General features: G+C 40.5%; 1 protein-coding gene across 2 annotated transcripts in view; it reads left to right on the plus strand.

Annotated features, from left to right (window-relative positions):
* LOC149141562 (U5 small nuclear ribonucleoprotein helicase) overlaps positions 1-27,421 on the plus strand; it is a 446,214-nt gene that overhangs the window by 77,712 nt on the left and 341,081 nt on the right. The window contains exons 4-9 of one of the 2 annotated variants that reach the window (XM_089450020.1): positions 94-405; positions 17,401-17,517; positions 17,690-17,749; positions 17,986-18,057; positions 18,147-18,263; positions 18,357-18,518. The exons of the other annotated variant lie outside the window; for it this stretch is intronic. Of the exons in view, the coding sequence (XP_089306146.1) occupies positions 94-405; positions 17,401-17,517; positions 17,690-17,749; positions 17,986-18,057; positions 18,147-18,263; positions 18,357-18,518 (840 nt within the window). The remainder of the gene's footprint in view (positions 1-93; positions 406-17,400; positions 17,518-17,689; positions 17,750-17,985; positions 18,058-18,146; positions 18,264-18,356; positions 18,519-27,421) is intronic. 2 annotated transcript variants of the gene reach the window in all.

Below are 27,421 nucleotides of genomic sequence, written 5' to 3' on the forward strand. Positions count from 1 at the left end.
CACATCATTGATATGGTTCAAAACTTCAACCTATTGTTAATGCAGACTGACAATTATTTTATCTTATGGTATACCTGTCCTTTGCTTATTTAGGTAAGCATTCAAACAGAATCAGGCCGCCAGATGGAGAAACTTCGACGCAAGGAGGAAAAGCGACAGCTCAAGCGTGGAGTAGGATATGAATTAGAGAATGGTTTCTTAAATGGAGCTGCAGGATTTTCTGCATTGCTTAATGCAAGTGAAAAGAAAGTAGGGGTGGACAATCTGATTGGAAAAGGTGATGACCTACAGTCGCTACCAGGAACGGCTCTTCCACAAGGTACTGTGAGAAAGACTTATAAAGGGTTTGAAGAAGTTAGGGTCCCAGCCATGGAGACAGCATCAATGAAGCCTGGTGAAAAATTGGTATGCTATTCTGTTTATGCTGATTGCACAATTTTGCTCATGCTAATACTGTGTAACCGTTTAGAAATCTCAAGTGGCTGTGGGGATTTATTGTTTTATGATGGTGTTGTAACTGCTTAATATATTACTTGTATGACATGCACGCTTTTCTGAGTTGTTTTTGAACATTCCAAGAATAAAATGTTGGTTTTGATCCAACATGGATTTTGATTTGTTATGAACATAAATATATATAAAGTAATTGTTATGAACATAAATATATATAAAATAATATAAATAATAACTCATAATTAAATAATAACTTATAATTAATTAAGAGACATGAAAGTACATGTCTCCACTAAAAGACATGCTCGTAATGAAAGGGCATTCCTGCCTAGGGATCTCATTTGTAATATCATATCATTTTCTCATACATTTATATATTAATTATTATCCTAATGGATATCTTTATTTTCCAAATATTTTGGATATCTAATTCGTAAGCCAGGTTTGGTTGTCACATTTGGTATCAGAGCTTTGTTTTCTCATCGGTCTGTGGCCTCAAACTTTTATCAGATCTTGTTTGGTCCAGCCCTCAGCTACCTGTATTTTCTCAGTGATTTTTTGAAGATGTGGTCTTCCATCACAACTTAGCCCTTGACCACCCAAAAAAAAAGAAGGAAAATTCCGTACATTTTGGAGTTCTTATAAAAAAATTACTAGTGGCTGAAGCTTGAGAATAAAGTCAGAGCTGCCTTCCTACATCATTTGGAAAATTGCAATTGCCAGTTTATTAATTGCATGAAATTGCACTACTTTGAAGTCATGGGGTACAAAATGCCACATAAAAAAATAGGTCCAATAAAAGAATTGGTCGCTTACACTAAAACCTGATATGACGTCTTTGGCAACATCACCAAACTGCTAGTCTGAGTAATTAAACTATATGAGAGGCATCAATGGAGTAGGTGCAATGTGTTACTGTTACCCAACTAAATTATTATTATTATTATTATTATTTTTTTCAATGTGGTTCACGGGCACTAAGTGGCCGCTACGTCCACGTAGAGAAGCGGGGCAGTTCCACCCGAAGGGATCTGCCGGTCGGCCATATCAGGCCTAACCCCAAGGGCGTCGAGGAGATTTGACCCCGTGACCTCCCAACTGGGAAAGTGCTTAGCAACGGGAACTCGGCCATTTGAGCTATCCCTTGGGGCTATTACCCAACTAAATTATATTAAAAACCCCCAAACAATTTAAGCTGTAGATTCTGTCGGGTAATTCCTCTCTTTACAGGCACCATAAGCCACACAAATATCATTAGCTCTAAAAACCAACAAGGGTTTTGTGTCGGTCTCTCAGTTTGTCAGGGGTTTTCGAGTTAGATCTAGAAATAGAAAAGATTGTTAATTTTAAGATGATTTTTTGGAAAAGAATTGTGTTTTCGAATATAGTTTGTCCAACGTTTCGGGTGGACCTTGATGATGGGTGGAGTGTGCACCCGATACGTTGGACAAACTAAATTCCAAAACACAGTTCCAGAAATTCATCTTACAATATGAATAAGTGTGAAAATCTGCATTAGATTATTGTTAAATTTCACAATATCTCAATAATACTAATAACAAATAGTTACTTTTGATTATGAGCTAGTCTTGGAAAGAGAAGAAAAATGTCTAATTGATTAGTTTGTAATAAGAAAAATACTGGATACTTAAATGTTCATGAGTTACTCATGAAATTAGAAAAAATAGAAAAATGATTGTTTTTTATTAGTTGACAATGAATAAAAAAATATTAGATTCTATTCATAGTTCATTTCATCGTGGGGTGCTCTACAGCCAAGCATGGGGGAGATGACAGGATGGTATGGGGGAGATGTTGTCATGTAAGATTATGTGACAACAAAAAATAAATTACTAAATATGTACTTATCTACATAACAAATTGAATAATTAAACAAAAGATAAATAACTACATATATACAAGACAACATCTTAAAAAACAAACCAGCGTAGATTCATCTTAAATTCATATATATCAAGTGTCGGGAGAGATCAAATTTCTTAAGGAAAATAATACATCTCTTTGTTGTCAAGATGGAAAATAATGCACAGAATAGACATGCTTTGTGAGTTAGTAGGCCATCTGGAGGGAAAGGAATGCATAGGCCAGAATTAGCAGGCCATCAGGAGGGGAACATTTCATTGGTGCTGTTTGTGAGTGGCCACATGCTGAGCTAGATGGCAGGTCAAGGAAAGAATCTTGTGGTATTTTCATTTCATTTTTTAATAATGGAAGAAAAACCAGAACAAAGGAGGATTTTTCCCTTTAAAACCATGTTGTATGGTACAGTAGTGGCAATTTTCATTACCATAACAACGAATTTGAGTTTTTATTGAAGCTTGCTGAATTTTGAACCTGAAGGTTCAAATTTTGTGAGCCCTGTGACTTAGACTGTGAGTCTTTTACTTCATGCAGTTGTTATATGGCTTGTTATAAATGTTCGGCTGGCTGGACTGGAGAACCTGCTGAGTGTGGGGTGGGTTGGATGGATGCTACTGAATGGAGTTTGACTTTTGATATGCCAAGCCCAAAGTTAGGGATTTGATTATTCGCTGCTGGCTCAAAACAGCTTATTTCATTTAGAGTAGAAGGCATGCATTGCTTTGATATGGTTAGAACCAATAGAGGATGCATGATACCATATCGGATGTAATTCATATACAACTGCACTACATAAATTATATAGTAGTATATTTTAATAAATAATAAATAATAATTATGTCAAAGGTCATGAGTTATATTTCTTCCAAGCATGTGACCATTCAATGTGAATAAAATGTCACATCTCATTATATCAAGAATAATCTATCATCATTATCGTTCTTATATGAGTTATATTTCTTCCAAGCATGTGACCATTCAATGTGAATAAAATGTCACATCTCATTATATCAAGAATAATCTATCATCATTATCGTTCTTATATTTTTATCCTTTATGGATTTTATGATATTATTCTATTTATTTTGGATTTTTGAGTTAATTGTTAGTTCATGAACCAGTTTGTTCATAACATTGGTTTTAGAGCCAATCAAAAGCTTAGATTGTGACCAATTTGTCCACTTTGCTTGTCGCAGGAAACCATCTTTGCTTGTGTCCAAAAGATCGTGATTTTTATAATATAATAAAGAAAGAAATAAAGAGATCAAAGACCAAGGAAATTCCTTGTAGAAAAGAAATATTGTCTGTCGTTGCATAAAACCTTATCCTTCTACCATGATCAAAGAGTTGGAAATAGATCTTTTGTTCAATATATTTGGTTGCCGAGCTTATATCTTTGATGGTTTGTTATATCTTTATGCATGCATGGTATGTTGGTGAAAAATCATTGCATGGTGAGTTAGATGGCCTCTATATTCCAACAAAATTCATGCTACCACAAATACCTACATTTCATCAAAATCATTGCATATATTGCATTAAAAGAAGATAGAAAAAACTTAGCATGTCAAGTCGAGATTTTGTTTGGCTGATAGGTACAATTTTACCATGGTCATGACAGAGGAATTCAATAATCAATGGCACCAACATCAAGGTACATTGAGGGTCTGGTGCTCTTGATTAAATGCTAGTTCCATACCCTCATAAATGATAGAATGCAATGGAAATGTTGCAATCCCCTAAATCCTGAAATCCTGAAAACTGTAAAGTCTGCTGGATTTTGAGTGGAATCTAAATTTCTACTTTCTCCATATGAATCCAATGAGAGTTCAGAAAGACTCCCAAACATCCCGACTCAATTAATGGTAATGTTAAAAATTTATTTGTTGGTCATTAATAAAATTATTTTATCTTATCTTTTCTTCCTTTTACTTCAGGAAATTAACATTACTATTAAAATTCATAGCATTAGTAGGGACTAGGTTTTAATATTAGGCTTCTCCACTTATAAATTATTGTTTTCAAGCAAAATTCAGGGGGGATGTGTTAAATTTAGGACATGTTCTTTTCTTAGGATAGAAGCTTCAATATTCCATATCAGCCCATTTATTAATTCAATCACATGAATATTGATAGTTATTGAAGAAGAACATATGCTATAGATGACGAAGACAAGCCAAGACCGGAGAACACAATAATATGGCATAAGCCAGGGAAAAACCCCAATATGGGGAAAACCCTATCAAATCTTGTTATTATTATTAATGTCAATTGTTCAGCAGAGAGAGAGAGTACAATAGAACACAGTCAAACTGATTTGTTATTTTGAACGTTGGACAAGAAAGTGGCTCAATGACTGCAACTCCAGCACAATATCAACAAAGGTTACTCCTGGACTGGTTAGGGCTTCATGTTGTATACGTCTGTCTCACTCAATCAACCCAACACGCCTCCATTCCTACTGCGGCTAACCCTGACATATAAGGAGCTTCCCTTCGCTGGCCTTTAGGGATGATATGGATCTAAGACAAGCTGATCTCGGCCCTCTGGACTAGAATCTGTGGCCCTTCCTGAGACAACAGATCAGGAGAGCGGTCTCACAAGATAAGAGATGATCGCAAACAGGCCCAGAAATCATTACACAATTCGGCCTCATATTCTGTTCTTTGATTTGATCCTGCAATGACAAGAAGGCCCATACAAAGTGCACAAAATTTTCCCTTTAGTCCAGCTGCTGTCTCACATGATAATCTCGACCTTGTGGCAAGGAAGAAAGCCCAAAACAGAAAGCCCTTCAGCCTCCTTCTGAACTCGGCTACCTCAGACTTGCTTTGAGGCATTTGATATGTGAAATGAGGTTGTAGTCACCTCTATATATATAAATTGTAGGGGGGTCAAGTGACAACCATTGGGCTTTATGATGATGTGGCCGACCTTGATAATTTGCACATGTGTGGGCATAAATTCAAAAACATACTTCCGCTTGTCCAAATATGATGATCTTTAGGTCGTTTTTGGTCCTCTCGAAAATAGGAGTTTAATGCAATAATTATCTCTAACAAATGAGCTGTCCAATAGTGGAATTTGGCCCTAGTTGCCAATTTTAACACTCCCTTTCAACTAGGGAGAATTCGACCTGCCAATCCATCATGCCATCTGGTCATCATAAATCATCTATGCATCTCATCTCAACTCTGCTCTTGCTGAACACTGATATGAATAATAATGAAGAAGAATCGATCGAGAGTGAGTCACAAGACCTTACCACTCTCCACTAACAAAAGTCAGTTCAGGGATAGAACCCCAATCTGACTTGATCCTAGATCAAGTTAAAGAACAACATGCATCTTAGACATAGGGAGTACGACAATACACGATGCGTCCATTGGTAGTGCTATGGTCCCTAACCACTTTTCCCAACTCATTGGCCAGATGAGAGGTACTTCCCATGTGTCCTGGACTACATGGGTAGGATGATGCAGGAACACCAACAGGGAAAGAATATATCACATCCTGCTCACAACCACACGTAGGGAAAGGAGAAACCACATCCTACAAACACATGTCACAACCACACGTAGGGAAAGGATAAACCACATCCTACAAACACATGTCACAACCACACATAGGGAAAGGATAAACCACATCCTACACGCATGCAAACCACCAAGAGTAGGGAAAGGATGAACCACGTCCTACATGCATGCTAACCATCAATTGTAGGAAGGATCCTACACGTGGGGAAAGGATGAACCATGTCCCACCGACATGTCAACCATCAATCATAGGGAATGAGCATCCTACATGTGGGGAAAGGATGAACCACATCCCACTGACATGTCCACATGTGACAACCAACAGATGCGTGTTTGCACCTCTCACTAAGGTATTTGTAAGAGAAGGTGAACTACTCAAATTTGCTCGTATGCCATAGGAGAAGGTGAACCACTCATCCTATGCATATCTCATCAATTATAGGGGAAGGTGAACCACTCACCCTACACACATGACAACCACCATAGGGGAAGGTGAACCACTCACCCTATGTGTCATATATCATCATGAGGTATCATAGGGGAAGGTGAACCACTCACCCTGTACCTAGCATACCTATAGGGGAAGGTGAACCACTCACCCTATGGTCGCTCATAGCATTAAGGAGTACCCCGGTTCCATAGAAGCTCCCAAAGCTCAATGTTCAACCGAGACCCTCTTAATAAAGTTTATCCATGTCTTTCAACCTCTTTCTGAAGGAAAAATTGACCTTAAAATTCAGTTTCTTCTTATGTAGGATAGACATCATAAGTCAATCATCATAGCTCCCTCTGAATATTGGGAAAGTAACTTTGCCCAAAGCATAACCATCGAGCTATCTGTAATATGCAGCCTCTATTAAAGTCATCATACTCAGCTGACATGACTTGCTTTCATTGAAAATCATCGGACAGGAAAAGTCATCAGGGGTTTTATAGCTCCCTCTGAAGTCTTGATTTAGATGGTTATTTATCCTTCAATCAAGAGTTTCTCATATGAGAGAAACCAGCTTCTAGTCCAAGAAAAATTCTGAAGCCTTTCTTCGCCCAGGAAGAAGAGATCTTATTATGAGATTACAATTGCAAGATGACAACCATCAACGTATCAATTTGTCCAATATATCTACACTTAAGGCAACCAAGATGCCAGAATCAGGGTCTTTTGTTCATCGTGCTTAAGAAGTCATGCACTTTCTTCAAGGCACCTATGCTGATAGGGATCAATACAAAGAACTGTTTCAAAGTGCCATCCACTTCTTCTCCTAGCTGATCTTTAAGTATGAAAGCTTCAAGTGAGTTGTGCCCCTTTTCATAAAGGTGCTGACAGATTCTGGTAGCTTCTTCATAGTAGATGATCCTTTTAAAAAAGTAGTCTATCCAAAGTTTACATCTGTCTTGTTCACAACTTCGTTTGTGAACAAGACTGTAACACTGTCATCAACATATTATCATGGCTACTGGACTTGTAACGATATCATACATGATGCTGGACTGAAAAGGGAACATAGATGATGCTGAGTTGCATTTGCTAAGATATCATGCATAGGGCAGTGCCATACATAGAACGACTGATGCTGCATAGGACTAAAAATCTTTACAGGGTTCTATCCTTGATAGTTGAAGGTCTTTATTCTTTCAGGAAGACCATTCCTTCTTGAGAGTTACAGAATTGAAGCATTTCAACAGAAGGAGGATTGATTCTGGAATCAGATGCTTTCACTTCTTGATGCCTGTAGCTGCTATAAGACAAAAAATCTCCATAAGATGGCTCATCTGATATTGGGCAGATTATGTCAATGGACAGAAACATATATCATCACCATTTGTCCCAGTAGAAGATGCACTAGTGTCTGAGACTGAAGGACAAGGTGATGAGATCTAACTAATGATCCATTGTCCTAATTATGCTAGAAACAACAGGAGAACTGTGCCTCTTTCTTCATTTGAATGATAAGGATTTTGAAGAGGAGCTGGAAGTTCAACAGAAGGATAGATAACTTAGATTATAATGACTTGCCAAAATACCATAACAGCCTCTGGACTGCAAGGATGTCATACACATACCAATACACTGTTTGTATGTATGATGCTGATATAAGTCTAAATCCAAACATGATGCTATCCCTACTTCATGCAAAAGTCAAACCTCATGTGACCTGAAGTTCTGATGTAACTAGAAATGCCTGAGGATGACCTCCTTTGATGCTGATCTGTCTTGATGAAGATGATGTGTCTCTTACATTGCTTTAGATCTTTTGATATTTTTCTGCTAATGAGTTTTGTCATGTCATTTATCAGAAGCAGAATTCAAAATAAGTACATTGCAGAAGACATGAATGCATTTCTTAATGACTCAACAAGCCAAGCTTGCATATATTTTATCTCTTTTGAAAGTCATAGATCACTGTAGATCGGCATAAAAGTCCGGTATGGAATGCCAGTCAGGGTGCTTTCTGTTGGTGGGGACTTGAGTATACGAGAAACATGCCTCAAAACAATGGAATCATCACTAGGATGTGTTACCCACCTCTTTGTGGGTGATATCCCTAGGAGAATTTTTTCTCCATGATGAGCCACAGCCGGCAGCTAGCAGCCCCTTGATGCCTCCTACTAGCTCTTTGTGCCATTTCTTTGCCACCTAAGCGAGCCATGTGGTCCCTCACCCACCTATATTGATCGTATGTTTGAATGTGGGCCTCCCGAATCTAAAGGTATGTCTTGTCATTTGGTAATTGAGTATTGGGTTTATTTCTCATGGGTACTTCTGGGTATAGATTGATGGGGGGATTTGGCGGAAAGAGTGGGCTTATTTCGTGCTCCACTCTCCTTGATCTCTTTTGGTTGTTACCATTGGATCTTAGTCCCGTGGGATCTCCTTTATTGACCATTTGGTTCTAGGGTGGTACTACATGGGAAACCCTGACTTTGGGTGCATGAACCGCTCCTTTATTCGCACATATTACTCCCTATCCGCTCACTATACCCCATTCATATTTTCTCTCACCTGGGTCCACATTCCCATTCTGGGTCCACATAGGGCTAGCCTCCCTATCCCCTTGCTCCCACCTTGGGTTAGGCTTAGAATGATGTCCGGAAGGTTGAAACAACTAAAAAAAGAAGAAAAAGCATGATTGGACACATTTAACAAGAAATTGTACCTCAAAATTCAAGTGATGGCTGGGACAAATAATTAGCACATGGGCAAAAGCTGACACATGAGCTCTATCCCATCCGTGGCCATCACCCTGGTTCCATAGGCCCTAGATGAGCCTCCTCTATCATTCAGGAACCCATGATTGTCCCAATCTCTGGAGGGCAATGAACCGCCCTACCTCAAAGGGGGTAATCACTGCTATATTATACACATCATGTTCTTGTCCTTTGAGCCTCGAGCAGTTAATTAAAGAAAATTCATAAAAGGAAAAAGGCATATAAAGAAGGGTGGAAAAATCAAGGCTGGGGCACCTCATGTACCACGACTGCTCCCTCCTATACATTATATACCCAGGTGTGGGCTTCCCCTTATCTAGCTACCCCTATGCCCCATTATGTGGCCTAGGGATGTCCCTCTCATTCCCTATTCCATCTCACCTATTTGTCACTTGCCACCCCCATTAGAAGGGTGTACCTTGGACATACTATCCCCTCTAAGGGTTGAAACCACCTAATAAGGTACTTGGCTAACCCCCTTTGGAGTTTGGAGACACTAGCACATGCCAAAGCCCACTACAGAAGGGCATGCCATTATGAAGTGCCCACTTTGTTATCCATGGTTTGTAAGCTCCTTTACCCGATTATTCTAATGACTGATTGTACTGGAAGCCTAGGGGATGCATTGGATCTTATGCAGGATTGCAGGTGGTTTCCATTTGGGTTTGGCTTCCCTATATGGGATCCTGACCCCTAGAGGTCCACATTGGCACATGTAGGGTGTGCATAGAGAGCCATGGGCCTCCACAACAGCAAACAACACTCCACAGATCTTCATGGATGTTCAGAGACTACTAGTGATCCACTTTTGGGACGATGGTGACATGATTGGTACACTATGCCCAATAGGCCCCACAGGAGCCCCACACTCTTGGCAGGTGTCCCAACACTTGTACGATGTCATGGCAGCATTCATTCCACCACCTGGACCATTGCAGAGGATCTACAGACATCTCCAATTCATATGGAGACCCATGGGGTCATTGATGTGCCTTTAGACCCACTGAGAGCACCACAGGTCTACTACTTGGAGAACAAGGGGCCACCCCCTTGTCCATCATATTTTGAGGAATTTATTCCTCAATATGGCACTTCAGGATGTTATTGAGCCTTTGGAGGGCCCTACGACATGCATACATCATTATTTGGCCCCTTGTGAGGCTTGTTTTAACATTATGAGCTATTATAGTGGGCTTGTCACCATTAGGGGTTATTATTTGCACATTATTTTATCATTAGGGGCCCATAGGATAATTCGAACTCTTTAGGAAGCTATATATTGATGTTAGATACAATCATTTGTATCATCCCTTGACTTGGGATCTCTCTAATCATAGATAATTTTCACACTTTTTCCTTGGTGGATATTTTTGGAGATGGATGAATTTTGACATATGGATTTGGGCTATTTCTCTTGTCTTGGAGCTTTATTGAGCAAACGAAATGCTGGTTGGATATACTATATAACGTTGTAAGTAAATTTTGATGCTATTATTCTTGTTGCTTTATACTGCTAAAATTAGTGCTAGTTGTTGCATTTTCAAAATGTGGAATTGAGCATGTTTTAGCTAATTTAATGTATGGGCCAATGTTATATGAATGAAATGTGCTAGAGATTTATTTATCTCGAGAAGATTGCATCATTTGCTTTGAAGTATAAATGCTTGAAGGTCACTTTTCTTTTCTTTTTCTCAGCCTTGGACGAAGTTGACTTTCTGGGCCTCCTTGATCAAGAAATAAAGTTCTTACTCATCATTATCCTTGACTCCATATCCCCAAGTGAACTAGGCACTGATCCCTCAAAAAGGGTGATCATTTCAACCCTCTTTTAACCATTTCCCCTTTTTCCCCAAGTATAGCCCCATTAGGTCACCTAGGGCATCAATTTCCGTGGATTGACCTAAGAAAAAACTCGATCTCCTATAGGCTATTGTGCTGGTGGGCCCCTCCCTCTCCTCCAAATTTGAGGCAATTCTAACGGTGGAATCTCTAGGAATCTCAAGCCCTAGCTCTAGGATCGAATTGTGCCTAGGCATCCCCAAGGCTAGACCACAATAGGATCAATTCATCCTTTTGAAGAAAGTATCCTTGTTTGGTCCTTTCCCCTCACCTTGTCCAGGATAGAAACATCATTGATTGCTACATTCCATCCCCGAACCTGGGCTGGGTCCACTTGGTCCTGTGTGGTCCCACTTCTCAATAAAGACTGTTTGTCAAGGACCATTTGGGAATCCAAGTTTCCCAAGGATTATAGGGATTGAGAAACTTGTTCATAAGCCTATCCTTTCTCCCTCAACCCTCCAATCCTCACCCCTTCTCCTTGGTGGACCAAGTCCCGTTGCTTAAAGAGCAAGCAAGTTCCATTCTCCACTCCATCCTTGGGAAAGGCTTTTCAGGGTCACTTCTTACCTATCCATTGACATATACTTTACAAGTGATCCCTACACTACTGGGACTCCTCCCATCGGTTAAAGTCCGTAAAGAGCAGGGAGATTTAGCTGTGGCGACAGTGGGCTAAGCCTCCACCATTGCCCGTAACCTAGCAGTTGCCCTCTTAGGGAACCCCTTTAGGTCCCCTGCTAGTTTGAGTGGTAACAGGATGTATACTCATCCATCTTATTATGGTTCATATATATAAATGCTTCCTTCCTATGGCTCTGAAATATATAATGCCTAAAAAAAGGAATGGTCAATGTCAACTGGACTGACTACTAATGGAATTACACAAAATCCATGTCATTGTTTACGAGTTTTCCAATACTCTTCACTCAAAAAAAAAAGTATCATAAATTGTGCAAAGTTAGCAGCTTCATATTAAATTGTGCTCCCCTTCTTTCTCCTATATTAAGGAATTTGTCCAAGTAGGGATCAGTTGCCTCGGTTTGGCCCTTAACTATGGTAATTTCATCTTCAGGACTCTACCAATCACCAAGCATTCCAAAACTGGGAAAAAACTCAGAGCCTCACCACTACAATATCTCTTATAACTTGCAACACACAACCATTCGACATATTGGTAGTTTCATTAAGCGATATACATGTTGAGTTTTATATTTGTGATTTTAATGTAATAAGGGTCAAGCTTTTCGTGGACCCTCAAGGGTAAATCATCAACCACAGCCAGATCCCCGTCATGCAAATTCTATAGGTAATGAGCGGATGCTTTCCTATATGATAGAAACTGTAGCAACCAGAGCTTTTCACTTCGTCTTATGTGTGTATCAGTAGTCAGTGCAAATTCATTACTTGCTCGCTGTACTTTTTGCAGGCATCCGACTTCACAACAGAGATAGATTTAGAGTGACAAAAACATGTTTTGTAACTCAATCTATGCAGAAGATAATTCCCTCGAACTATGTCATTCAACACTCAGTCAACATAATTTGCAAGTCGACTCACTTCAACACTTTCCTTTGATAGATGTATGATCTCCAAAATTATCAAACCAAGAATCGTAACACAGAAATCCTAAGCCGCAAGGTTGTATTCTGTTGTCGATTTCAGAACAAGCATTTTCCATCTGCAAAAGAAAAGAAAAACGACCCTTGTGGCCAGAAACTCTCACCAATACGATTCAAAAGAACATTTCTTGAGTGCAGAGAAAAGGAAGAATTTGTTGAAAAGTGTATAACTAGGTTCGGTCTTCATAATGACATGTAATTGTGACTTTTTAAAATGATGTAAATAAGAAAATAAAATTATTATTGTAAGGCTTGCTTCGTGGGTTTCATGAGCAAGGGATTTTATTTTAGATGGCTCTTATTGTGAGCCTTTAGGAATTGTCAAAAGAGTCAATGTCATGTATGAAGAACCCTTCTTGGGCTTGTAAATGAGTCTATAGAATTGTCAATAAGCCCTCCAAAGACAAGCAAAAGTTCTCTTCAAGTCGGCCTCAAGATTAAGTAGAAAGCTCATGTCGGCTCACCTAAATGAAGACACAACAATTCATAATTCATGTCGGCTTATTTATGATGGACAAACTACTATATATAGGGACCTCGGCCTATTCCACAGAGACAAAGTTCGGATCAGCTCTGAGATTCGGATGACTATTTCAGAGAGGAAGTTTCGGTGCCCTAATAGAGAAACACAGTTCGGTGTTGATTTGTGGTAGCATCGGATGTGCTCTAGCCATGAAAATTGGTGGAGAGGCTAACGCACATAAGATTTCCAAGACCCAAAAATGGTTTGGGGAAATTACACCCGATTGGAGAGATATTAAAATAATTAATATTTTTAATGGGGTTCCTAAGTCTAAACTAAGGAAAATTAAAATATTAATGGGTATTAATATAAAACTGGGTGAGAACGTTCTAAATGACATGGATCAAGCCAAATCTAATCTTCGCCGTTGATTAGAGACTTAATCTCGGCTGTTGAAGACTCAACAGGAAAAGTATAAGAGGAGGCTTTGAGGGTTAGTTGGAGATACACAAAGATTGATTAGTTAGTTCGATTTTCCAGGAGTGGGGTTTGCTGAGAAAAATCGAACAAGTGATCTGAGTTGCAGTGAGGGGCAGTGAGTACATAGCAGAGAGGCAGAGATAGTGCTAGAGGGCTAGCGTAGTGATTGAGGAGGCTACGCAGAGGCAGTAGGAGCCACACAGAGGCAACTAGAGACTGTGCAGAGGCTGAGGGGCTTGCGTGGGTGACGCAAAAGGCCAGAGAGCTGGCGCAAAGAGGCAAAAGGCTGACATAGAGGGTTCCAGGGCGACACAGAGGCTAGCAGGGTTGACGCAGAGCCTTGGAGAAGGGCCAAAAGGATTTTCGTGGGGCAAACTAGTGCTGAGAAGTTGAATATCTGCTTCCGAGAAGAGGTATTACTGTCGTGTAGAAATCTCTGTTGGGTGAGCCAGTTTGGCACCCTAGTTGTACTCAAGAAATCTGCATAATAATAAAACCCTCAGAACTGCTGCACTTGTTTTCCCGCATTGGGTTTTTCTGGGGATGATTGTCCAAAATAACGGTGTCCCTTGTGTGTTTGTCTATTATTTCAGTTGATGATATGTATATGAGTTGAGACTGAATTTGTGTTTATTGTCACTATGTATATGGATAAATAACTTGTTAAGGAATAACAAGTAGGTGAAATAAACCAGATAATGCAGTAGGAATTTCTGATGTGTCAGACTTGGAAATTTCAACATTCGGTGAGAAGACTACAGTTCAGTGAGAAGTCAAGGAGTTCGGTTTACCTCTGTAATTTGGATCACAGTTGTAGTGACAAGTAAAGAAAGAAGTTCGGATATCAGTTACAGTGATAAGCATTTTAGTAAAAGGAACTCGGATTGCAGTAACGAGTATTTCGGTATTGTAGTGACAAGTTTGCAGTATATACATAATGACGAAGTCTCACCACAATGCCACAATCTCGGTGGAATCTCAATAAAGGTCTCGGTGGAATCTCAGTAAGGGTCTCAGTGCTATATCTGTGCCGTCACAGAAGTAAGGTCTCGGTAATATGACAGTGATGAGGTCTCACAATAAAGGAGATCTTGGTGTCAAGACAGTGATAAGATCTCGGTGGTGACAATGTCTCGATGCTAAGAAGGTCGAAGAGGAAGAGGAGTCAAGAAGAAGGTTGATTGTCAAGAGAACTTGTGTCTTGGTCTTGGAGTGGCAACTAGGTCAAGGGTCTTGGTCTTGGTATTCGTCAATTGGAATATCAATAAGAAGAATTTGTGCGGGTTTTCCTCTCAAAGAATGAGAGGTTTTGGCCTTGGCTCAGAGCCTACATTCTGCGTCTCTTGTCTATTTATGTTCATGCATTGGTAGCTGTTTGATGAAGAACATTAATAACTTAAGTGAACAAGATCCTAATCTAAAGTTGTAAAAAGCACTCACAAGCAGATACTAATGAAAGAGAAATCACCTAACTATTGATGCCCTAGATTTCTCAACAGAATCCACACTTTTTTCCTTCGATTTTGCTCAAACTGACTTAGACGCAGAAAGAACACTTCGCACTTTTGCTTCTTCAGAAGTTTCGGTCTTCTTGGAAAACAGTGCACGAAATGTGTTTGGGCTGATACCCTAAGAGGGCAACAATCTATCTGCCTGTAAAAAAAACTTAAACGAATCCAATAGATGTAAACCTAAAACCCAAACAAATCACCAAAAAAAATTAACCCCCTGTCTGTTTCCTGGCCGCAGGTAATTTAGAGCATTTATATGATCTTCAAACATCTTCACTCTTGATCCACAAAACTGCAGCCTAGTCACTGTTTGCAAAATTCCCCAGAACTGCAAGCTTCTTCATCTAGGAGTTCGGTCCAGACTTCTTGACTTCCTTGATTTTCTTCCTGTCTTATGCAAACAAAGCTGACTTTTTGTTTCTTCTGCTTGGGTTTGTCCTCACTGGCTCTGATACCATGTTAAATTTAGGACATGTTCTTTTCTTAGGATAGAAGCTTCAGTATTCCATATTAGCCCATTTATTAATCTAATCACATGAATATTGACAGTTACTGAAGAAAGAACATATGCAATAGATGATGAAGACAAGCCAAGACCAGAGAACACGATAATATGGCACAAGCTAGGGAAAAATATGGGGAAAACCCTTGATCAAATCTTCTTCTTATTATTAATATCAATTGTTCAGCAGAGAGAGAGAGAGAGAGTACAATAGAACACAGTCAAACTGATTTGTTATTTTGAACCTTGGACAAGAAAGTGGCTCAATGACTGGAACTCCAGCACAATGTCAATAAAGGAGTTTGAACCTTGGACAAGAAAGTGGCTCAATTACTGGAACTCCAGCACAATGTCAATAAAGGTTACTCCTGGACTGGTTAGGGCTGCATGCTGTATACTGCTGTCTCACTCAATCAACCCAACACACCTTCATTCCTACTGTGGCTAACCCTGACATATAAGGAGCTTCCCGCCCTTAGGGATGATATGGATCTAAGACAAGCTGCTCTTGGCTCTCTGGACAAGAATCTGCGGCCCTTCCTGAGACGACAGATCAGCACGGTCTCACAAGATAAGAGATTCTCCCTTAAGATGATCACAAATAGGCCCAGAAATCATTACACAATTTGGCCTCATATTATGTTCTTTGATTTGATCCTGCAATGACAAGAAGGCCCATACAAAGTGCACAAAATTTTCTCATTAGTCCAGCGGCTGTCTCACATGATAATCTCGACACTGTGGCAAGGAATAAATCCCAAAACAGAAAGCCCTTCAACCTCCTTCTGAACTCGGCTACCTCAGACTTGCTTTGAGGCATTTGATATGTGAAATGAGGTTGTAGTCACCTCTATATATACAAATCATAGGGGGGTCAAGAGACACAACCATTGGGCTTTATGATGATGTGGCCGACCTTGATAATTTGCACGTGTGGGCATAAATTCAAAAACACACTTCCACTTGTCCAAATATGATGATCTTTAGGTCGATTTTGGTCCTCTCGAAAAGAGGAATTTAATGCAATAATAATCTCTAACAAATGAGCTGTCCAATAGTGGAATTTGGCCCTAGTTTCCAATTTTAACAAGATGCCCAACCCTTTTTTTGGGGGGCAGGGCACACAAAGGACCTCTTTTTGGGAAACACGTCCCCCACATCGGAGAAACATTTCCCCATGTGTCTCTCCGAGTTTCCCTAAAAGGGGGACTTGGGAAACATTTCCCCAGGTGTCCCCTTGTCCCAGGTGCATGAGCAACGTGGGGTGTGCGACCCCCACATTGGGGGATGTGTCTGCATGGAACACTGATAAGAACTTTCCACCCTATGTTGTTAACTTGTTATTATTATTATTCTTTTTGTAGATAAATAAGGATTAGGTTAGGGATGCATTATGCTCTCTTATACTTAACTTTGTTGGGGCACTTTTGTAGTCCACTCATTTATTTATTTTTATTTATTGTGCTTAATAATAATTCATGTTTTTAGAATTCTGTATTCAGGTGGAGACAATGCTATTGAGCCTTTTGTTTTTTATTTTTTTCTTTCCAAGGAAAACCTTGAAGGGAGACCCAAGGGATTCTTCTCCACATTTGTGGATGGCATCCCTAGTAACTAGGAGCATAGACTAGTGTGCCTAATCCCAGGGGATTTGAAGTGGGCATGTGCTGGCACAGAATTAACCAAATGCCCATCAACATTGGTGACAACCAGTTGAGCTAACCCCTTGGGATTTATTGAGCCTTTCATATGGTCAAGTTTGAATAGATTTTTGCATTTTCCTCTGTTGCTTAATCCTTCCTCAAATGAAAATTGCATTCAGTTAATTTCACATTGATGTCTCAGAGACCTCATTATCTCTTTTCTGGTGCAACTTGTGTAATTACTTGCATTTTAATTTTTGCAGATTGAGATATCAAGCCTGGACAGCTTTGCTCAAACTGCTTTTGAAGGATACAAAACACTGAACCGCATTCAAAGTCAGATATTTCCAACTGCATACCATAGCAATGAGAATATACTGGTAAGGACTCACAGCTTTCATGTAATGATCTATACTGCAAGTATAATTCTATGCATTTACAAGTGGTACTGGTGACTATGCTTCATGGAGCAATGTTTCCAGTGGAGCATGGGATCATCCTTGTGATAGAGTAATTTCACAATTGACTAACCATCAATATTTATTTCAACAGGTATGTGCACCCACTGGAGCTGGCAAGACTAATATTGCAATGATTGCTGTTTTACGTGAGGTAATGAAGATGCTGGTTCTAAAGTATAAATTAATGAGAGGGAGCTATGATAGTCCCAAAGATTTATGATAGTTGACATGATAAATTTGATAGTTCTGCTGACAATCTACAGTTACTGAATTCTTGCATTGAGTTCAATATAAACATATAGGACGTCTCTAGTTTTTTTGTTATCTTGTAAGTATTTCTAACAGTTTTAGTGCAAATTGAAGTAAACTTGATTATCTACATTGCAGATTGAACAACATATTAAGAATGGTATTTTACACAAGAATGAGTTCAAAATTGTTTATGTTGCACCTATGAAGGTAAGATTTCTTCTTCTCAAATTTTAACTATAAACTTTTAAAATTCATTTTTGACTAGCATTTTTTTATGATTTTGTGCTTAACTGCAGGCTTTGGCAGCAGAAGTGTCATCAGCATTTAGTCGCCGTCTATCTCCCTTGAACATGGTTGTCAGAGAACTCACAGGTGATATGCAGCTCAGGAAAGACGAGCTTGAAGAAACGCAGGTTCTACAATGTTTTAACTGCAGACCTATCATTTATGTTATTCATCTGGAGACGTAAATTCAGTAAAAAGAAATTGATGTTTCTCTGCTGCAGATGATTGTGACAACACCTGAAAAATGGGATGTGATCACTCGCAAAAGCAGTGACATGTCACTGTCAGCCCTCGTTAAACTTTTGATCATTGATGAAGTACATCTCTTGAATGATGACAGAGGTCCAGTAATAGAAGCTTTGGTTGCCCGAACTCTTCGTCAGGTGAGTTTACAAGTCATATATTTTTAATAATAATGTCTTATATTATTAACTTTCATTTCTATGTGTGACACATATTCCCACATCTGCATCCTGTGGTAAATGGGGAAATAGTAAAAGCAATACGATCTCTCAGTTTGATTTAAACTTGGGAAACAAACAATGTGCTTTTACATATCAAAGGACATTTCTCCTGAATTTTATTGGTCTTTGTGCAGGATGTTTTTGACATCTCAATAAAGTTGAAAGCATCTGTAGTTTAAGTGTGAAATAACTATGAAAATGTGCTTTCAATGGGTATTCATTTGCTCACTGTTTTAGTAACTACTTTGTTCACTTTTTGGTTTGCTTGTTTCATATCTTTTTATGAAGTTGTTCAGTGAACTCTGTCCCTTTTCTTTTGTACTAGCTGTAGAAACCTGCATATACCACTATTTCTAGTGCTGAGTAGTGCTTCTCTCTTTTCCAGGGTTTACTTTATATTTATTACTATTATTTTCATTTATATATATTTTTCTTTTGGCACTTAGTGTTGATTTTTGGTAGCATCGGATGTGTGCTCTAAGCCTCAAAATTTGCAGGGAGGCTAGGACACATGTATTCCAAAATACCCAGAAATTGTTTTGGGAAATTCCACCCGGTGACAAATTTATTAAAATAATTAATTATTTTTAATGGATGCCTAAGTCTAGACTTAGGAAATTAAAATAATTAAAGGGTATTAATTAAACTGGGGGTGAAACTTCTAGAAGAAGGTGAGGATCAAGTCAAAATGATTTGAGCCACTGATTAGAATCTAATATGGACCGTTGATTGATCAACGAGAGGATTATAAGAAGAGTTTTGATGGGCATTTGGAAGACACATCGAGTGAGAGATCAGATATTGATTTTCTCAAGAGAGCAGTGCAATAGTTGCCAGAGAAGGTGATCGAGGAGATTTCTTGGAGTGAGGGGCAGGGATAATTTTCCGGAGGAAGTTTTCCTGATCCAGAGAGTACAAGGCAGAGAGGGCATAGAGTAGTTTGGAGAGGCAGCACTGGGCCACGCCGAGCTACGTTGTGGCAACACAGAGCTTCAAAGGGAGTCTGTATTTCTGTTGGGGAACAGTGGGGATCTAGTGCCAGAGTCGAGGTGTGAGACCGGGAGGCCAGAGGGCTGAAGTTTCCAGTGAGCAGAGGATCGAGAGGAGGTGCAGCGCAGTCCCAGCAACAGTGACACAGTCACTGTGTGGGGGTGATGTAGTACTGCGCAAAGACTGTGTAGAGACAACGCAGAGGTTCATCTCCAACGCAGATCAGTGCCAAATTTCCTAGTGATAGGGTGAGATCATCTCACCATATTTTTGCCCAACTAGATCTCTATATAGGATTGCCAGTTTGGGCATCCAAAGAATTGTACTAAGAAATTACTGCATAATAATACAGACCCTCAGCTGCTGCACCGGTTTTCCCACATTGGGTTTTCTCGGGGACATTTGTCCAAAAAAAACGGTGTCACTTGTGTGTGGTATTTCGTTCTTGCTCAGTTCTTGTTTCCGCATATTATTTAATTTGTGAAGGTTGTAGTTGTATTTATTTCGATGTTTACCGTATAATACTATAAATAACTTGATTCAGTAGGAGAAATATAATCAGTTGCTGCAGTAGTGATTTGGGGATTCTGAATTTTCACATGGTATTAGAGTGCAGGTGAAGCAAGAGAGAATATCGGAAGAGCCGAGCGTTGAAGAGAAGGAGAGAGATCGAAGTGTTGTGTGGGCAACAGATTGAATCCCCAGAGGGATTGCGCAGTCCAGGCCAGGAGGGTAAGATTCTCAAGGAAGATCTCTCTCTAAGTGAGTTGACAGAGAGGTAAGATTTCTAGATCGAGATTTGTCAGTGGCAGTGGGAGCAGCGCAGAGCAGTCTTCAGGTGAGACACAGTTTTCTGCAGCAGTTGCTGGGGCAGAAAAACGTCAAAAGAAGGAAGAAAACACTTTTTGAGGGAATTTCTTCCTTAGAAAATTCCTAGCCAGGGAATTCGATTTCTCAATTGCTGAGTAGCAGTAGAAAGGAGCAGATCTACTAACTCCAGCAGGGAGTGCGTAGGCCAGCCTTGTAGCGACATAGAGGAGAGAGGAGGTAGTTCGACATTTTGTTGGCAGAGACGGCAGCTAATGGGCTGAGAGATCAATATCAGTTGGACGAAGCATTCAACTAAGTGACTTGGAAGGCTAGGATCTCCTGCCTTTTGGATGAGCATGATCTCAAAGCCTATGTCAATAGTGTGGTAGTTGAACCTGCAAATGCTGATCCACTCAAGAAGTACCAGGCTGAAATGGCAAAGGCCAAGCGTTTGATCCTCGATGGAGTGAGGGATCATGTTGTATGTCACATTGCTGGCAAAGGGATTGCCAAGGAGATGTGGGATGCCTTGGCTATGTTGTATCAGGGATCTTCCGAGTAGCGAAAGATGTACTTGGAGGAGAAAATGAGATCCACGAGGATGAAAAAGGGGGAACGCATTGATTCGTTCCTATCAAAGCTTCAGGAGGTTTGAGACTCGTTGGCAGCTGTAGGATCAATGCCTCAGCCCACCGAGATGGTGAGGTTGACCCTAGATTTAGTCTGAGAAGAATGGCAAGTGTTTGTCTAGAGTATCTTGGGCAGAGAGAGATTGCTGGATTCGGAAGGGATGTGGGCCGCTCTTTAGTAGGAAGAGATGAGGCGAGACTTAGTCAAGTGCAAACTTGATAGCATCAGCAGCAGTGGGACGAAGCCCAAGAAGGAGGAAGAGAATGCGACCCTTGCATCAAAGGGGCAGTAGGAGCAACGAAGGCGGAAGAAGGACGTCTCAAAGATCAAATGTTCTGGTGTGGTGAATTTGGTCACTATGCTACACAATGTCCTCTCAAGAAGAAGGACAAGGACGAGAAACATGGTCTGCACGCTGCAACTGCTAAGATCGAGGAGGAAGAGTTTGCCTTGATTGCCCAAATATCTCCAGGGGAGAGGTGGGGTGATCTAGTACTGTAGTTCGAAAGAACTGTAGATGGGCAGGGTCCTTGAGGAGTCCATCTCTTGGATCAATACCTTGCTATGGGAGCCCATATCAGAAGTAACAGGATGGACCAGTGTCGGTGCAGAGGACTGACAGTTGCAGTGGCTAGGAGCTCCTGAGACTGAGTAGCGCAGAGCAGAGTTGGCAACAACGTTGTTGGCACAATGCAGAGTCAGCAACAATGCAGAGGCTTCAGAGGGTCAGCGCAGAAACTAGCCGCAGTCAGAACACAAGCAACAAATGCATCATGCTGAACCCCTGTTCAGTATTTTGGATGTTTTTCCGTTGCAGTTGTTGCAGAAGGCAACAACAAAATTTGGAGCAGATTTGCAGCGTAGATGTAGTTGGCAGCAACATGCAGAGTCAACAATAGCACGGATGCAACATTTGCGCAGTAGTTGGTGGGCAATGATGTCAGACATCAACAACGCAGAGGGAGATGTTACAGAGTCAGGGTGATGCTTCAACATGTTGCATTACTAGAGCACATTCCTCGCTAAGAGGGAGTGTTGATTTTTCGTAGCATCAGATGTGCTCTAAGCCTCAAAATTTGCAGGGAGGCTAGGACACATGTCTTCCAGAATAATAAGAAATCATTTTGGGAAATTCCACCTAGAGACGGTTTTATTGAAATAATTAATTATTTTTAATGGATGCCTAAGTCTAAACTTAGGAAATTAAAATAATTAAAGGATATTAATTAAACTGGGGGTGAAACTTCTATAAGAAGACGATGATCAAGTCAAAATGATCTGAGCCACTGATTAGAAACTAATCTGGGCCGTTGATTGATCAACGAGAGGATTATAAGAAGAGGCTTGATGGGCATTTGGAAGACACATCGAGTGAGAGATCATAGATCGATTTTCTCAAGAGAGTAGCGCAACAATTGCTGGAGAAGGTGATCAAGGAGATTTCTTGCAGTGAGGGGCAGGGATAATTTTCTGGAGGAAGTTTTCTTGATCCGGAGAGTGCAAGGCAGAGATGGCAGAGAGTAGTCCGGAGAGGCAGCGTTGGGCCACGCAGAGGCAACATAGAGCTATGATGTGGCAGCGCAGAGCTTCAGAGTGAGTCTGTATTTCTGCTGGGGAAGAGTTGGGATCTAGTGTAGGAGCTGGGGTGTGAGATCGGGAGGCTAGAGGGCCGAAGTTTCCAGCAAGCAGAGGATCGAGAGGAGGTGCAACGCAGTGACGTGGTAATTGCGTGGGTGTGACGCAATATTGTGTAGAGACAACGCAGAGGCTCATCTGCAGCTCATCAGTGCCAGATTTCCCAGCCACAGGGTGAGATCATCTCACTATCTTTTTGCCCTGTTAGATCTTTGTATAAGATTGCTAGTTTGGGCATCCGAAGAATTGTACTTATAAATTACTGCATAATAATACAAACCCTCAGTTGTTGCACCGACTTTCCCACATTAGGTTTTTCCTGGGACATTTGTTCAAAAACAACGGTGTCACTTGTGTGTGCTATTTCCTTCTTGCTCAGTTCTTGTTTCCACATATTATTTAATTTGTGAAGGCTGCAGTGGTATTTATTTCTATGTTTACCGTATAATATTGTAAATAACTTGATTCAGTTGGAGAAATATAATTAGTTTCTGTAGTAGTGATTTAGGGATTACGAATTTTCACACTTAGGAGTTGTCTTTGCAATCCCTCATTGTAATTAATTTTATGAACCAACCGGTTCATGAAGTGGAAGTTAACTCAAATATACAAAATAAATATGGTAGTCTGATAAGATCCACAAGTGATAAAAATATATAATTGATCGCATGACTCTTGATATCACTATTGTTTTGAGATTATATATAAATCCATCGATTGTTCATGAGCATGTACAGGTATAACCTTTGGTTTATTAATTATTACTATGTTTGTGAATATGTGTTTCTTATGATGATGATGATGATGATGTAGTGAATTGTCTAGATTACATGTCCTTCTTGTTAGAGGATGCTTTATCCTCAACACTATCTTTGTTCTTATGTAATGCTTTCATTTGATGGGTTGTTCATGATGTTGTCATGGTTGAGGAAATAGGATGGTGTGGCTTTTGAAGCTTTGAGCAATATTGTTGGATGATAAATGTTGACACCTAATCATTGCGATTGGGTGAATATGTAATTAGTGTAAATAGAAAATAAGGAGAGCTGGAATATGAAGAGACACTGGGAGATGAAGCCCAAGAGTCTCTCCCTCCATGTATATATCTATGATTAGCCTTAATGCACAAACACAATTTAGTTTGAGGAGTTACCTCCTGGCCTAACATGTTATCAGAGCCAGCTCCATTTTTGGCTTCCCTCTTTGCCCTTGTAACTCCATCCTAGCCTATGTTCTACCTATTTTGCAGAACTTACACCTTTGCCATATTTTGTCCCTCCATTCTCTGCAAGATTCTGTGCATTAATATTCCTTAAAGCTGCGTCGAATATCCATTGTGAGTGTGTTTGTTGAACGAGCTATCGTTTATTGAACGAGTTGTCGTTTCTGTGGAGACTGAGCTGAGTTTGCCCCACTCTTCGACAGTCTACATGGAGGATGAAACGCCTGTGCAATGAGCGTGGAGACCGAGCGGTGTGTCTTTGAATGCTGGTGTTATATGTTATTTGCTTGTATCTTGGTGTTGCGACCTACTTCCTCTGTGCGTGATTGTCCCTCCCGGCGTGATCCACGCAAGCCTAAAACCGTTGTTTGGTGATACCCATACCAATCCCACTCTCGATTTTTACATTGCGTTGAATAATATTCTACTTCCAATACGTTCAATCCGCTCCATACTCCCATGTTACTTTTTTATAAATGTGGTATTAATATACAATCTATTTTTCATACCTCGCCCATACCACGCTGCCCGTGGCTCGACAGTCTCCTGCCCATACTAATCTGCCATCATATGCGTTTAATACCACCTCTGTACATCCACACTTTTTAATGCTGCCATATCACCGTTTTTCGTTTTAATATAATACTGTTTGTTTTGTTAATACATATCGCCACCACTATAGAACACTTGCAATACCATGCATACTCCTTCGCATACCCCATCCATGTTAGCTTGTATAATTGCGGTCACTCCCAATATGTTGGTCAATGCTGCCCATGCCAATACTACCCTACCTGTTGATTTGGGGTAGCATTGGATGTGCTCTAGCCACAGAAATTGGTGGAGAGGTTAAAATACATGAGATCTCCAATACCCAGAAATGGTTTGGGCAGATTCTAAACAGTTTGGGAGATATTAAAATAATAAATATTTTTAATGAAGTCCCTAAGTCTAAACTTAGGGAAAATAAAATATTAATGTGAATTAATATAAAACTGTGTTAGAAGGGTCCAAAAGTCATGGATCAAGCCAAAGTTAATCTTAGTCGTTGATTAGGGACTTAATCTCGACCGTTGATTTGTCAATGAGAAAATTATAAGAGGAGGCTTGAGGGTCACTGGAGGACACATTAAGGGAGACCGGTCAGTTCAATTTTTGGAGAGGGTTTAGCTGAGAAATTCGAACTAGTGGTCTGGTGAGCAGTCAGGGGGCAGCAAGTATGAAACAGAGAGAAGGGATCAGCCACTGGAGATCAGCGCTGAGGCAGGAGAGGCAGACGCAGAGGCAGCAGGAGATTGTGCAGTCACTAGAGGGCTTGCGTGGGTGACACAGAGAAGCCGAGGGCTGACGCAATCAAGCAGGGTCTGACGCAGAGTGTCTGGGAAGCCACACAGAGGTCAACCAAGCTGGTGCTGGGACTAGGAGAAGTGTTGGAGAATTTTTCTCTTTGGGTAAGCCAGTTTGGCACCCTGTTGTATTGAAGAATTGCTGAATAATAAAATCCTCCCTTGCTGCACCGGTTTTCCCACATTGGGTTTTTTTCCGGGGACTATTGTCCAAAATATCTGTGTCAATGTGTTGATTCTTGTACATGTGTGTTGTGATATATGCAGCAAAATTTATTTTAATGTTTATTGAAGGAGTTTCATAAATAACTTATTGAAGAATAAAGGAAAAGTAAATTAGATGTTGCAGTGAAATAATTTTCACATGGTATCAGAGCGAGTAATCAAATATAGGAAGGGAAAATCAGTGATGGATCGAGACCACACTGCAGAGGCATGCACGTCAGGGGACTTGCACAGATTTTCAGAAGATTGCACAAGAGAAAGAGACTTCGATTTCTCTATGTTAGCTTCTAGGTTGGAAGAAGAAGTGGCTTGTATGACTAGTTCTGCATCATCAGAAGTGTGGTATATAGACAATGGAGCCTCGTGGCATATGATGGGAATCAGGGAATGTTTCTCAGAATATCGAGAAGAGAAGATGAACTTTTAGATCACCATGAGGAACAAGGCAAAGTGTACTCCAGTAGGGAAGGGTGCCATAGTTTTTCAAACAGAATCGGGAGAACGGTTCCGTGCTACAAATGTGCTGCATGTACAAGGATTGGGGATGTACTTACTTTCCGTGTCGCAACTTCAAGGCAAGGGCTATGACGTCTACTTCATCAAGGAGAAGGTATACGTCAAACACTCGAGCTGGTAAAAGAAAGTGCTGGTCGGGATCAAAAGTAACAGGTCGTATAGATTACAACTAGAATCACCAATGACACTAATAGGCAGTCATGGAGACAAGGACTTGAATGAACTATGGCACAAAAGAATGGGTCATTTGCACCATGGAGCTCTGAGAATTCTCAGGAGCACTGTAACAGGTGTTCCGAATTTGAGTACGGAACGAGATGATGTATGCAGAGGATGCGCTCTAGGAAAGTATGCCAAGGCAACATTTCCTAGGAACAAACTCAGGGCCAATAATGTACTAGGATTGATACACTCAGATATCTGTGGACCTATGTCCGTCAAAGCTCTTAGTGGTGACGAGTATTTCCTTACCTTCATTGATGACCACTCAAGGAAAGCTTGGATTTATTTTCTGAAAAACAAGGACGAGGTTTTCTGTCGATTCAAAGAGTTCAAGGCTCTGGTGGAGAATCTGACTGGGAAGAAAATAAAAGTTTTGCGCTCAGAGAATGGTGGAGAGTATGTCGATAAGGACTTCACTGATTTTTGCACTAAGAAGGGCATCAAAAGAGAGTGGACAGCTCCCTACAATTCGGATCAGAATGGAGTAGAAGAAAGAAAGAACAGGACTATTGTAGAAGCAACTAGGGCCATGATGTATGATCAGGATATGCTGAAATTCCTATGGCTGGAAGCATGCAACACATCAATCTATGTTCAGAATAGGACTCCTCATCGGGCGTTGGGCAAGATTACTCCAGAGAAATTTTTCACAGGGAAGACACCTGAAGTCAATCATTTCAGGATATTTGGGAGTTTAGCATATTGCTGTATACCAAAGGAGAAGAGGAAGAAGCTGGATCAAACTGCGGAAAAGGGATATCTAATGGGATATAGCGAGAACGCTAAGGCATGCAGAATCTACCTTCTAGGGAGCAGGAAGGTAGTTCGATGAGATGTAAAGTTCATGGAGGACAGGACTTTCAGAAAATCTCGTGAGATGCTTTCCGAGGAGTAGTCAAATGAGGAGCCGCTGGTTAAGCCTCTTCAACCAATGAAAGTAAAAAATTCTTCCTCGAGTCAGGAAGATTCTCAGGATGAGGAGGAGGAGCTAACAGAAGCACCTACTGGCAGAGGAAGAACTAGCAGGGAACTTCGTCAGATTCTGTGAGATGCAGAGGACTTCATCGGTGCGCCAAGAATCAATAAGCGGGAGCGAAAACAACCAGATAGATATCAGGCATTAGTAGCTCAGGATGGGGAGCCTGCTAGTTTGAAGGAGGGAGCTCAACATCAGGTTTGGCTAGACGTGATGGTGGAGGAGTATAACTCCATAATGGTGAACGATG

The sequence above is a fragment of the Pinus tabuliformis genome, chromosome X, assembly GCF_031772625.1.
Source record: "Pinus tabuliformis cultivar Carrire ecotype Pingquan chromosome X, CPIR1, whole genome shotgun sequence".
Taxonomy (NCBI): Eukaryota; Viridiplantae; Streptophyta; class Pinopsida; order Pinales; family Pinaceae; genus Pinus; species Pinus tabuliformis.